Here is a 14,963-nt window from a genome sequence, read left to right as displayed (position 1 = left end):
TGCATTTAAATAATAATAATGTTAGAATAATACAAATTTAATGATATTTTTTATTTATTTTTTTTAAATATAAACATTTAAATTGTGGCTGTCATAAAACAAATTTATTCAAACATACATTAAATACTGAAGAACAGGTTAAATAAAATAAATAAGCAATATAGTGCATATATTTAGCAAAATGCTCCCCTCTAAGTTCATGTTTCTAGCTGACTAACGAATTTTTGCACACTGAATGACTTTTCTGAGGTAAATGTGATGTTATGTGATATTGTTTACAAGCTGTTTTATTGTTATTTATCTGTGGTGGAAACAGTGATTGAGCGATTACATGAGACATGATACAGATTTCGGTAAGTTGTACTGCATCTTTTAACATACCTTCTGATGTTCATGTTTATTTCTTAATAATAATAATAATAATAATATGTTTTATTTATTTAGGGCCTTTCAGGAACCCAAGGACGCTTTACAGTAAGTTGCTATATAATATGAATACATATAAGTATACAGTCAGTATACAACATGTAATCAAACCAGATAGAACAGACAAAGAAGGTTAATCTACATTAGACTTACAAAAAACAAGCACAGTGCTGGAAAATTGAGACAGACAATCAATTAACAAAACATAAAGTGAATAAGTGTGTTTTGAGGGCAGTTTTGTAGGTCTGAAGAGAAGAGATATCACAAAGGTCTTGTGGTAGCTTGTTCCAGAGCTTAGAAGCTGATATGCTGAAAGCCCTACCACCCACACTAGATAGACGGAACTTGGGTACCGCAAGCAAGTTTTCAGTGCTCGATCTCAGAGTACGGGCAGGGACATAGGGGATAATCATTTCGCAAAGGTAGGAAGGTGCTAAACCATGACGAGCCTTAAAAACTAGAGTAAGAATCTTAAACTGGATGCGGTAACTAACAGGGAGCCAATGTAGTTGCTGTAAGACAGGGGTGATGTGAGCTGATTTTTTGGTAAAAGTGAGGACCCGAGCAGCTGAATTCTGAATGAACCGCAAGCGATTTATGACTTTTTTGGGTAGACCATAAAGCAAGGAGTTACAATAATCAAGACGTGAAGTTATAAAAGCGTGAACAACAGTTTCTGCATCTTTGAGATTTAGTGAGGGCCTTAAACGGACAATGTTGCAAAGATGGAAGAAACAGGACTTGACAAGCTGATTGATGTGGGGTTCAAAACTTAGCCTAGAATTGAACAACACACCAAGGTTTCGAATAGTGGAAGAGGGTTGAACCAGGACACCGTCAAAGTTAACAGAAAAATCATGTTGGGTGAGATCAAGGGATTTAAGTAATATATCAATTGAAACTATAGAATATCTTCTTTTATTTGTGTACACTCAGAGTAAAAACACAATGTTGTGCTTTTTGTAAAATAAAGAAAACTAACATGATGCGTGATCTCTCCTCTCCCTCTGAACGAAGTCCAATCTGATAGTTCTCAGAAAATGAACTGTAACTTATGAATACTAATGACAAAAAAAATGACACTTACGTCTAAAGAAATGTTGAAATGTCAGGTTTTAAATCGTGCAAGTCAAATCGAAAACAAACCTTCTGTGTTTATGTAATCTGTATGAAAAGAGAGCCATGTCAGAAGTCCGTGATTCAGCTCATTATCCGCTAATGCGGCCATGCCCACGGAGCCAGCGGTATTCAGACGCAAATTCAGAGGCAATACATGCATTCATCGTCTCAATCGTGTATTTATTGTCTTGAAAAGTGTTTATTTGGATGTTAAAGCAATGTTAGCGATCTCTAGAAGACATGCCATTAGTTCCTAGTTCCTTTTCTTCTTTATATTATGAATTTGTGGACTAAAGGTGTAAAGAGCGCCCTCCGTCTGCAAGTATGAATTAAAAACACAGTATCCAGCACTCATAGTGATGACAATAAATATTATTTCTCAGTATAGAAAATTGACATAAATATATAAGAATCCATCAATATTTCTCCAAATGTGCATGCTTTTAAGCTAAAAGCCTATATGAAATGCCATAGAGGTAACATAATTGTTCAGACACTTTGCACCACAGAAATACATTATATTTTAAATAATATAATAGAATACCATTATTTTAAATTTTAATAATATTTCACAGTATTGCTGTTTATGATGAGCTGAGACATTATTACAGAGGGTTTTTTTCACAGCCTACCTGACTGATAGGCCTCATTAATATGCAAGTCATTTCAGGTCATTATTATGTGATTCTTTTGTCTTCTCAGGTGTAAATGGCCCATTATTCATGCAGATTCACGCCCCCACGCATACTGTGTTTCTTGACAAGAAAGGCCTTATTTCAGTGACTTAAGTTTTTGTTTTTTCAATAACCACGCATAAACATTATTCCTTCAAAAATACAAACATGTACATACATGTTCCTCACATATTATTGTAGCCTAGTTTGTGCTGAATACAGTGTAATGACACTTTTGTCATTTATATGTTTATGAACAACTGAAAAAAGCACAAATGTCAGGGCATGTCAAAACTTCTCCAAGCCCCAAATCAGCCTCAGACTCCAGAGGGTTAAGGAAGGGGGAGGAAAAACAGAGTTAGGTTGTACAGTGAAATAGATTTGTGTGTCGTCAGCATAACTGTGAAAATTAAAGCCATGGCGCCGGATGATCTGACCTAGGGGAAGTGTGTAGATTAAGAATAAAAGTGGACCAAGGACAGATCCTTGAGGCACTCCACGGGAGAAGGTGACAGAATGAGAATTGAATTTGTCAATGCTAATGAACTGTTGCCTGTCTGTGAGATATGAATTTAGCCATTGTAAAGCCGTTTCTGAAATGCCGATTGCAGACAATCAGGACAAAAGTACAGAGTGGCAGACGGTATCAAAAGCTGAACTCAGGTCCAAAAGGACCAGAATGCTGAGGACACCAGAATCAGAGGCGAGGAGGAAGTCATTCACCACTTTCTTGCTGTAACTAGTAGTAAAGCAGAAGAGATGATCGTTTCACATACGTTTCGCGCTGCTGCTTCACTTGAACTGGAGCGCTAGAGCGATCTGTCACACCACATTAAAGAGAGCCAAAAAAGATTGCAACAGCTCGAGAGATGTCTATGGTCTTGCCAAAAAGCGACTAGTTTGCAGGTATCATACACTTACCGGTTTAAAAATTGTGAAATATTTAGCCTTCCCAAAGCGATGTTTCACCCAATCCTGCCCTGGCACCCCTGATAAATTGTTCAGAAATGACTTGACATGACTGTGAACTAGCTTACAGGGTTTCCTTAACAGAGTAGTCAACTAGTCGTTCAGACGACCTACTGATTTAACGACTTTAAAATACAGCACATCCCACATCAAACACGACATAAACGAGAAAGAAAGAGACACACTTGAGGAATGTCTCCAACAGATCTCTCTCTCTCTCTCTCTCACTAATTAAACGTGGTGGAGAGATGTTGCTAGCTTCTCTCACAGCACTTTACAGCTCTATTCCCAGAACGGAAACACAATCATCTATCTCTCCCTTAACCCGTCTAATTAAACTACACACTGCTGCTAGACACACACACACACACATACACAAGAGTCTATATTGTTTTAAAGGAGCCATTCTTCACTTCATTTTCTGCACCATGAGTGCTGCTTTTTTAAGATGCTCTGACAAGTTATAAGAAGTCTGACTTTTAATAACAGGTCTCGAGACTCCTGCGTCCTACTTCCTTCCATTCAGACAGTGTTAACCCTGTACATTCAGTGAATGGCTGTAAATCTAGACTATCAATGATTCTAATATATAATGAGGATAAATCTGATAGAGATCAGTGTTTTTCCAGAGCCTCAGGTGGATCAGATGCACTGAACATACTGCTGCCTTCAGGCTGTTCTCTAGACATCCTAGATAGCAAGCTAACACTCTCACTTGCTCATTCTCTTTTTTCCTTACTTTTTACACTTTTACACTTTGCAGGCTTTGAGGATCGGTGCATAGACTGCATAGACCGCAGATTAAAAGAGATTTATTGTGCTATATTTGATCTGTAATCTTTTACAGGACACAGAGCAGAAGAATAAGCTATAGTTTTCTTTGACTCATTCTCAGATGGCCAGTGGACTGTTCATGTGAGCATCTAATGGATATTGCACAACAAGGAGGACAAGAGAAGGCTGGAATCACTATTTGTAATCCGACTGCCTGGCTTTATGCAATTTTTGCAGGTCACAGTGTACAAGTTTCAACATTCTGACAGGAAACAAAGTTGCATTTGGAAATTTTCAGGCTGGTACCATTAAAAAGGTTAAAAGAAGTTAATACTTTTATTCAGAAAGGATTAATTAAATTGATCTAAAGTGACAGTAAAGACATTTATAATGTTACAAAAGATTTCTAGTTCAAATAAAAGCTGTTCTTTGGAACTTCCTATTCATAAAAAAAAAAAAAAGATTCCACAAACATATTTAGCAGCACAACTGTTCTCAGCATTGATAATAATAAATAATAACTATGCATGTTATTTTATATTTGATTATTCAATACTACTGTTAGATCTTCCTTAAAATATACACAGCGTTGTTTAATTTGTATCTTTATTCTACTGTATTTATTTATGCCAGTGCTTCTAATGTGTTTATTCAGTCTATTTTTATTACTGTCTATTGACTTTGGTATCGAGTATCATGTACTTTTGGTGGTATCAGTACCGACTACTAGATTTTTGGTATTGTGACATCCCTAGTGCTTACCAGACTTTATACTGATCAAAAGTCAGGCTTTGAGACTAGGGATCATCTGAGGGTGGTGGGCCTCTGTACAGTGTGTGTGATTTATTTGCTGAGGGAATGCTGTGTGTACTCACCGCTCTGCCACTGTCCTCATATTCGATCTTGAGGTTGCTCATGGCTTTAATGATGGCCATGATGGACTGTATGGTGTTACTGTAGACCACCGCTCGATACTGCTTGCACTCTTCCTCCGAGTAGCCATCCTCATGGATAATTCTGCAAAAAGGACACATAGACGATCAATCGATCAGTTTCGTACAGTATATTTAGCCATTGATGAAAAGTGACAGAAAAACTTTTATATTGTTACAAAAAGAAAACAATTAAAAAAACTTTCTATTTAAAATCCTGAAAAAAAAAATCATGGTTTCCACAAAAGTATTAAGCTTTTTCAATGTTTTCAACATTAATAATAATAAGAAATGTTTCTTGAACAGCAAATTAGCATATTAGAATGATTTCTGAAGGATCATGTGACATTGAAGAATGGAGTAAGGATGCTGAAAATTCAGCTTTGCATCAGAAAAAAATTAAATATCAATATATATTAAAATAGTTATTTTGAATTGTAATCATATTTCACAATTACACAATTCTCTCTGATATAACTAAGCACAACTAGTTTCTAGAGTCATTTAATAATAATGTAATTCTATTATAACAGAATAAAAGTTGCTATTGTGCCCCAGATCAGAGTGCGTGCGTGTCAGGATGCATTCAGTAATGAGATGAAGTAGTAAACAGAGTGATTAGAGTGTAAAACTGATTTGGGAAACAGAGGCGTAAGAAGAGTAGCAGAGGTCAAGGTCAGATAAACAGCATTAACTGCTGCCAGGGGCCTGACTACACGCAAACTCCCACATCCACAGCTGCTTATGGGAATGTGAGATAAGATGACATGTAAGCTTACAGCATTTCTAGCCATTAGTGTTATGTTTGTAACATTTAATCATTTGATGCCAAAAATTGCTGTCTAGGTAGGCAACTTGCTCAGTTTTGAGACATAACCTCTATCTGTAAGACCTGAAAATACTCTTCTCAAGTACGCCAATAAGGCAAACACAATTCCATGTATTATTATCAATACATGATCATTATCTATATCATTGTCACAAGGGGTGTTATAAGCAAGAGTTCTTCTTCCACAATCGCTTTTCTGTTGTGGTGAAAATAACGTTCTGAGCAACTTACACTAATTAAAGTTGGCATGATATAGAAATTCACCCCATATATTGTTAAAAGGCATGTTATTGATCTTATTGTGAGTGATTCATCCATGCCTGCATTTAATTTAAACATCAAAATGTTGTAACTCGATCTTTCAGTTAAACGATACGCTTCTCTCTAGTGATGCATGTTAGATTTCTCCAATAATTTTGTCCGCATAAACCCCTGTGTTTTACTGTTGTCTAAGAGTTGATTGACAGCTTTTTAGGTGCGTTATTGGCAGCGCACGCCACCCTCTGGTTACATGAACATGTCACCATTGAAAACATGAGGATTTTTTTAAAGGTGCCGTAGAACGTTCTTTCACAATATGTAATATAAGTCTAAGGTGTCCCCTGAAAGTGTCTGTGAAGTTTCAGCTCAAAATACCTCATAGATTTTTTTTTTAGTAATTTTTTTTAACTGCCTATTTCGAGGCATCATTAGCTATGCACCGATTCAGCGCGCGGCCCCTTTAAATCTCTCGCTCCCTGAGATTTACATAAGGAGGAGGAAGCAATGGAGTTTGAAACTCAATGTATGTCTTTTCCATGTACTGAACTCTTGTTATTCAGCTTTGCCAAGGTAAATTCAATTTTTGATTCTAGGGCACCTTTAAGACAATCGCACAAACTATTCGATATTCTATAATTAAATCAACTATTGCAATATTTGAAAATCGTGACACATCCCTAGTTTTCAGATGGAGCAGCATTTAGTCATACTTCACCGATAAGCTGCACATTAAAAAAAAAATCTGCAGCCAATTGCCAAATCGCATGAGGTTTAATTTCGATTAATCGAGCAGCCCTACTGAATAACAACACATTCAATTAACTAGCCAGTGATCTTAGAACTGATTCATTGAAGCTGTGAAAATGAACTGATTCACTGAAATGAATGATTCTAAACTAGAGCTCTGGGGTTTGTGTACGAGTATGTGCACTTTGAGCTCATTAATCGGAGAAAGGGCAAAAAAAACCTCCCAATGTGCCATGTGAACAAATGCGTACGCGCATTTGAGAGAGTTATTTTCTTTTTTAACATTTTCTCACTGTAGAGTTGCAGCTGTTCCCTCTCATATCATCCACACCAGCATCAACAATTGGCACATGTCTGAAAGAGAGCAAGAGAATTTGAGGAGAGAAAATTGTCGTTCACTCACTTCATCTGTTTTACGATGGTGCTCTTCCCCGATTCTCCAGCACCTGTGACAGAAACACAAAACAAACAGGGTTAAAAAAAAAAAAAAAACACACACATTTCATCTTGCAGACAGGATAGCAAGCACACAGTCAGTGTTTTTTCCCTCCGTCTAGTCAGAGTATTAGTGCTAATGCCTACCCTGTAGAGTGTGTGTGTGTGTGTGTGTGTGTGTGTAGCCTATACTTCCATTAACTCAAGTATTGCTGACTTAGCTGTCGATCTTTAGCATTCCATTCTCTCACAGACCTGGTGTTTATCAAGTTTGGCCTTTAATGGAGATGTCTGAGTGCTTCACAAACAGGAAACGAGGTCTTATCAGCGTAATTTCCACAGGCCTGTGGGGGCATGCTGCTCATTTGACATCTAACTCCCTCATTTGAACATTATATAAACACACAAAACATAACGGCCATACGCTAGAATCAACAAGCTCCCAAAAGCACCTCCTAATATCTCAAAAACAAACATGCACACGTCAGACCGACGCATCTGATGTGGATTGGCACATTTGCGCTGCGGGGAACAAGTTTGTGTCACATGACATGCAGCTCTGAGATGCAGCACTGCCACCGGCCGTCAGTCTGAGACCCTCTTACATAACTCTAAACGGCTTATGCTCCAAAATGAGCGGAAAACTATGTAATCCTGTCCTCAAACTCCAATGAAATAGTATCCAAAGATAATGAAGAGATGTGTGAGTGTGTGTGGTAGTATCTCAAAAGATGCCCTACAGAGTTTAAAAACCCTGGTGTTAGCACACCTGTCAACGTGCCACACGCTCACACCCACTTCACACTTGAGCAGCTGGTGTCAACACCTAAAACATGCAAAATCAGATCTCCCACATCTTACAGAGACAGCAGACGTTCAAACTTCAGTCACACATCAGTTTGTGGCTTTCATTTGAAAGATTTTTGCTGCTACTGCACGATTAGAAAGTTAGCATTAAAGGGTCATGAAACCATGAAATACATTTTGTGAGATAACAGATGTACATCACTGAAAACAATTAGGACTGCAACTAACGATTATTTTGATAATCGATTAGTTGGTTGATTATTTCTTCAATTAATCGATTAATCGGATTTTCTTTTTTATTTCCTCTCTGTTTCCTCCACTATTCTTAGATGCATTTTGTCCACAGAAATGCATTATTAAGTGCTGTAATTTGACACAACTGGCGGAAGTTTTCTGTGCACGGTGGGCAGATGCGACTAATCGATAATGAAAATCGTCGACAATGAATGTCATTAACGATTATCAGTTTTATCATTTAGTTGTTGCAGCCCTAAAAACAATGATATCACTCATTATGTTGATTATTAAGGGGAAGTAATTACTTTGTTTTTTTGTTTTGTTTTGTTTTTTTAAGCCATTTCTTCTGGTTTAAAAAAAAAAAAACTAACATTACAAAATGCTTTATGTTTTGGAGTGGTGACTGGCTGGATAGTATGCATCTACTTCATCACTTTCTGAACTTTTCTCCGAATTATTCATGAGAATGAACTCTTTCAGTCCAATTACTCCACTGTATTACTCATGAGATAATGCAAACAAAGTGCTGCACAATAGAGGTTTATTGAAAATATTGTAGATATCCTACTGGTACAACAGTAATATATTAAAGAGGTCCCTACAATAACAATGACTATAAAGTTTTAATAATTGTTCTAATTCTATCTGTAAATGATAATGACAGAGGTATAATATCGACAAATAAAAACACTGACACCCAATCAGAATCCACAGCTTTAAAGTGCTGAAGCATTTAAAGTAGCGGGCGACATAACTGCAGTTATGGTGCATTGGTGTGGATGCTAATAGAGTTGTCATTATAATTATCTAAATAGTTATGATTCTTGTTTAATTTTTTCTAAAAAAACAAAACAAAACAACAACAACAACATATGACTTTTGAATTTTTGATGAGTATTTAAGTATTCAATCATGAGTACTTAAAAGGTTTACAAGCTGTGTGAACTCCTATTGTGCTCAATCCCTTAGAGGACAGAGAGGAGACGGGACGGCCCACGTGGGAAAACGAATGCCTGTATGACTCAACACATCTATTGTGTATTAACATTCGCACAACTAGTGTTGTGCACCTGCAGGATGTGGCCATGTATGTTTTAGTTATTGTCTGTGAATAAAACATCAGGCTTTGGACACTTCCACAGAATACGTTTTAAACCATAACAAAAGACAAAGGTCATCGTATGAGCAGCACTCAAACGAACAGAAGCTGTGTGATGGATTTCCTGCAAAACTCTTAAATGAGCTACACAGTGAAGCATGCTACATCTCTCCGATTTATCCAATTACGGTTATAGATCCTTTGTAGGGTCTCAGAACTGAAATTCGTGTGCCATCTTCCATATAACTAATTTTAAACATTATCAGTCATTTCACCAGGACAGCAATAGTTTTCATCCTGTTTCTAAGAACATTTATTACACTATGGGCTGGATTTTCAGCACACTACCAAATAAACCCAACCTGTTTTCACTTGCAGTAGTTTTTCCAGAAGAATTTAAAAACAAACGCGGTAAAGACATTAATATCCACAATTTATTAGTATCACCATAACTTGAAAATAATTACCAGAAAGAAAGAAAAAACAGCAGGATTTGCATTTTTTAGGGATGCACGATAATTAATTTCACATTTTGGTGATTTCAATAAATTATATTAAAATATTTTAAAATTAATTTAAAATTTATCAAAAATAAAACTCTAAACCATTAATTTGTAAAAGGCTACAAGTGAATTAGGCATCACAACATCATAATGTACAGTATAAAAAATTATTATTAAAATAATATTAAAATTAAGTGAGCATCAGATGAAAACAAAGATGCAAAAAGAGAAGAAATGAGATTCACAATTAGATAAATTAATAATAATAATAATAATAATAATAAAACTCTACCAAAAATATTAGCCATTTTATGTTAACTTTAAACCTAGACAAACTCAAGACCTCCACATGTGTGCAAATGGCCTGGTATCAGGTGTTGTTTTTGCTGTCCCAACACCTCAATCAATGCATCACAAGGTTGCAGTACCTCAGATCTGAGGGAAAGCGTGGGCGTGTGAATGACAGCATGGGCTACGCTAATAAGAGGTGCATCAATACAGTACAGCAATGTGCCAGTGAGCTCAGGTGTCTACTTCTGATCTGGGTCCAGTGTGTCTGGCTGAGGTTCACCGAGTTTTAATGGTCATTATAGTCTGAGGCACACAGGTTCACAGTGGAGACGAGAATAATTCGGTTTTGTGGCTGCAGCTGCGACCCAGGTTACAACAGTACGCATCTGTCTCCGTCTGTCCACTCTGCTTGTCTTATTTTCTAGGTTGGTCTTCACCTAACCAATTTTATGGTCTCTCAACTGCATTATGAAATCATAAGCAAGTAATTTACTTATTTAAAATGCTAAGATCCATCTAATTACGTTCAAACAGGCTTAAGTTCTTGCTCTCTCGCTCTCACTTCATTTTTCCTTTGGGTTTTTGTATTCATTGCTCTAGCAGCTCGCAGTTCTCCGCTCTTAGTGGCACGGTTGCTAGGCATTAGCTCCTTTCTGCTCAAATTCTGGGAATCTCCAGGCCTTCACAAGCAGAGCGTGATCTCTCTGACTGTTCACTTAATAAATTCATCTCCCTCTTCTTTCTCTTCTGCTCTCTGCTGTCCACAGGCTAGTCTATAACAATGATGGACTAATAATCTGATCTGAAGGGAGCCTGTATACATTCAAAAAATATACGGTAAATTTGGGTACTTAAAAAAAAAAAAAAAAATTACACGTGTTTTTTTTTTTAAATCAGCATCAAGAAATTGAGTTAAAATAAATATGAATGTGTCAAAGCTATTAAAGGCACAATATGTAAGATTTTTGGGTTAAAATATCCAAAAACCACTAGAACAATGTTATGTATTTTGTTGACTTGTGTACATTATCCCAAATGTTTCCAAGAATGTTAAAATCCAGAGAAATAAGCAATTTTAAACCGGACACGGACCATGTCTGTGCGTCGCCTATCAATGACATCATATCTGTGTTACCCTCGATTTCTGGTTTTATTTTGTAGAAACCATGGAAACACCAAAGACGCTTTAATATATTACATGTTTTATTAGAGGAGGTGAGCAACTGTTTGTATGGATACATTCATTGACAGAAAACTAATCATGTTATATAGCTGAATATGAGTCCTGTCCGATTCTTTTCCACCAGCTGTAGACGTGAAGACAGCACCTTTCATGATTCTAGGAAATCAAAGCATCATCAAGCTTCGTCTTTGATTTGAATAAGCAACCTCTAGTGGCGAAAATTTACACATTGTGCCTTTAAAAATAAATAAACAATTAAATACAATAAAAATTCAGAGCAGTCATGATCAGATTCAAAAACAAAGCATAAGAAAAGTGCTATTTAAAATAGTTTTAAGGAACAGTATAGCATATCGCTCCACATTACGTCAACATGCCATAAACAATCAAATGTCAATTGGCCAAATTTTTCTTTTCCCATCTTAATATCACATGCAGGTTGTAATATAGGCCCTGTTTACATCTGGTATTAAGATGCATTTTGGTCAGTTGGATCACAAGTGGACGATGCTAAATACAGGTATAAACAGAGTCTAATACGTTTTAAGCTTTTCCACTTTTGACCACTTCTATAGGTAGTTGAAAACACATTCGACCGGATTGCTTTCATAGTGTAGACACTCATGTGGTCAAATGATTTTGAACAACTTAAAAGACCACCTACTCTCCGCCTACTGACCTAACATGTAAACATTATGGGAAGCTCGCCAGCCAGATGGGATTTAAACTTTGTTGGCTGGTGACCCAAGTTTGGTTTGAAGATGAAAATGTACCAAGCACAATGTTCTCTCACCATTCCTGATTACTAACATGCACTCGCCATGTTCGGCGCGGACTTGAGACTGTCAGAGCAGAAACGAAAGCTGATGCTCTCTGTGTTTTTCCGTCGTATCTGGGCAAGTTCGTATGTAAATTGCATGAGCTTATTTTGTCCATCTGATCGAAAGATATCAGAAAAAAAAAACAAACAAAAAAAACATTCATTTACCCACCCATAGACCCGCCCCTCGAAGAAATCAGGACAGAATTTTTCATAAGTGGACAAAAGAGATGGATTAAAATACCAGATGTAAAAGGGTATGCGTCACCCTTGTCTACTTGCGTTTTGGTCGATCGGATCACATCTTAATATGAACAGGGCCATAGTCTGAGCATACATTAAAGAAGACACAAATGACTGTGTCCTGTTATTGAACTACAAGCCTGAGAGCTGAAACACAAAACAAGCAATTTCCATTCGGTTTCTCAGTGCAGAGTGATGTTAAATGAACAAAAAGTCTTACTAAAAATGAGCTGTGAACTCTGCTTGCACTCGACGTTAGTTAACCATTTCATCGCAGGAGGCCTGTGATTATAAATTAGCAAACAAAAAGCAAGCAATTTAAGAATTATGTACTATCTGACAATCTAAATGACCACCCTGACAAACACACATACACACTCACAAACCGAATACTTCGGATTAATGAAGCGATGGTTTAATAAGTGCTGATCATCCTTGCAGTGCCTCTTGGGCCATTTGAAATGTTACACGCCTGCTAAAACAACCTCTGGATAATGAATCGGCAATGACAGAGCTTTTCTGAAAACAGTCAAACACTTCTGGTGCGGCTCACCCTGATCAATGCACCAGAGACTAGACCGCAGACTGATGATGCCCCGCAGATGGGCGAGTGTAATTGTTTTTATGCCTCCGTTTATATCTAGTAAATGGATAAAACTGTCAGCTGTTTATTGGGCTGTCTGAAAAATTTATTTGTCTGCTTATTTTATAGCTTTAATTTTTTCCCCAAGGTTGGTTTATTGCCCTGTGGTCATATCGATAGAGTTTAGAAATGTTGTTCTGAACACGAGTGAGATGAAAGTTCAAATGTGTCGCACATTTGTTTTGTGGTTTCACAAGCTATTGCACACATTTGTAATACTTGAAACTCCAACACACACCATCCTTTGGTGACGTAGTGAGAAGTTTGTGTATTCTGTAAAGCTTTTATTGGTCTGTGGAAGAGACACCTTCAGAATGGCTGCACCTGCTTGTCAACTGTAACACACACTAGCTCTGTTCAAAAACCTAGTGAGCAACTTAGAAGGCCTCCTATGTAGATAGCACCCTCTACCTAACCCTCTACAATGAGAGTAAATCAGTCACATATGTGACCAAATTTCACAAGATTACTGACTAAATCTTTTATTAGTCAATAGCTAGTCAATTGTACGATTTCAGTCGCCTGTAACTGAGTTAGAGGCAAAAAATAAGTTTAGCGCAGATATAATTTCATTGCCTGGTTAGCTTTACATATCATCGCTTGGCTGAGAGCGCTTTCTCTCACACAAGAAGTTTTCTGTGCGCCTACATTCGAAGCGTGCGTCCAGAAAGCCGCGCCTGACAGCGTGCAAATACTGAATTGAGTTCTCTTTCACGTCTTCTTGCGCTTGAATGGACAATTTCACACAAAATTATGTCAAAATGCCCGTCTTGGCGAATATTCTAATAAATATAGTCAGTTATGTTTTACGTGAATGTAAACAGTTGAGAAAGTAAAGGTGTGCGTAACAGTATATTGGATCCGTGCATTAGTCTTAAAATGACAGCAGCCTAATATTCCTGCTTCTGTTTGTGTTTTTAATGTTAATCAAACAACAGACTCATTACAAAAAAACAAAAACTCAATGCTCTTGACTGAATAACTTTTGTAACTTTAATAAGGATTAATCTATATTTAATTTATACAGCAGACTATGCAGTGCTATGTCACATTTCATTACTTTATTCAATTATTAATTATACAATTATTACTTTATTCAATTATGTTATATCATATTTATGTATATATTTTTTCATTTGCATTGTTCTTGCATTACATGTAAAAAATTTACTACCCAATGGTGACTCGAGCTTCAGTGTGTCCGTTTAGGGTAGCTGTAGGAGGTGGTCTGAATTCGATTGCACTGAAACTGTGGCTCGATTCGCGTAAATGTGAAAGCAACTTGGACTTGGGTGCGCACTTGTTTAGGAAGCAAAGTAACCTGAGCATGGGTTTTAACCAATGATGACATTTGTTCATCAAAACATGTGGGGGGTGACAGTTTCCCGAATTACCTTGGATACGGGTGAGAGTGAGCGTGCTGACCTTTAGATGAACGTAAATATACCAGGGTTCGATGGAATCAAGTAAGTGTGAGGCAGTGAGAACCCAAAAAAAAAAATAATAATAAATAAATATTCACACTCGGACTCGACCACAGCAAATGTGCCCCCAAAGAAATATCTCTAAACTTATGTGAGCGATCTAGAATGAAAAATAACTAAGGAGTTCTGGAAACCACATTAGCACGCACCTAAATCACATCTAAACAGCTTCCACAACATCTCACACGTGTGTATTAGTGGATGTGTGATGTAACACATTGGGAAACGCAGAATAGAAACAAAAGACTCTTTCCTCGTCCGGCTCCTAAGATGCCAAAGAGAGTCACGTGGCCATTGTCCCAGAGTCCCGTTTCTTACAGTTTCCACCAAGGGAGGGAAATCCATGCCAGTCCCGTCTGCCTGGGGCCATCCTGCTCCCTATAGCCCTTATGGAGCTACAAATGGTCCGTGTGTGTGTGTGTGTGTGTATGTGTGTGTATCAAAGGGGGTGGAAAGAGAAGGACAAAGAGGCCAGTGTCTATGTGGC

General features: G+C 37.2%; 1 protein-coding gene across 1 annotated transcript in view; it reads right to left on the bottom strand.

The window, feature by feature from the left end:
- gnai2a (guanine nucleotide binding protein (G protein), alpha inhibiting activity polypeptide 2a) overlaps positions 1-14,963 on the bottom strand; it is a 70,717-nt gene that overhangs the window by 11,466 nt on the left and 44,288 nt on the right. Inside the window, exons 2-3 of the mRNA XM_048172670.1 lie at positions 7,135-7,177; positions 4,838-4,979 (exon numbers count right to left, since the gene is read on the bottom strand). Coding sequence (XP_048028627.1) covers positions 4,838-4,979; positions 7,135-7,177 — 185 coding nt within the window. The remainder of the gene's footprint in view (positions 1-4,837; positions 4,980-7,134; positions 7,178-14,963) is intronic.

This window comes from Megalobrama amblycephala, linkage group LG21 (genome assembly GCF_018812025.1).
Source record: "Megalobrama amblycephala isolate DHTTF-2021 linkage group LG21, ASM1881202v1, whole genome shotgun sequence".
Classification (NCBI taxonomy): domain Eukaryota; kingdom Metazoa; phylum Chordata; class Actinopteri; order Cypriniformes; family Xenocyprididae; genus Megalobrama; species Megalobrama amblycephala.
This window is presented reverse-complemented; position numbering and strand designations above follow the sequence as displayed.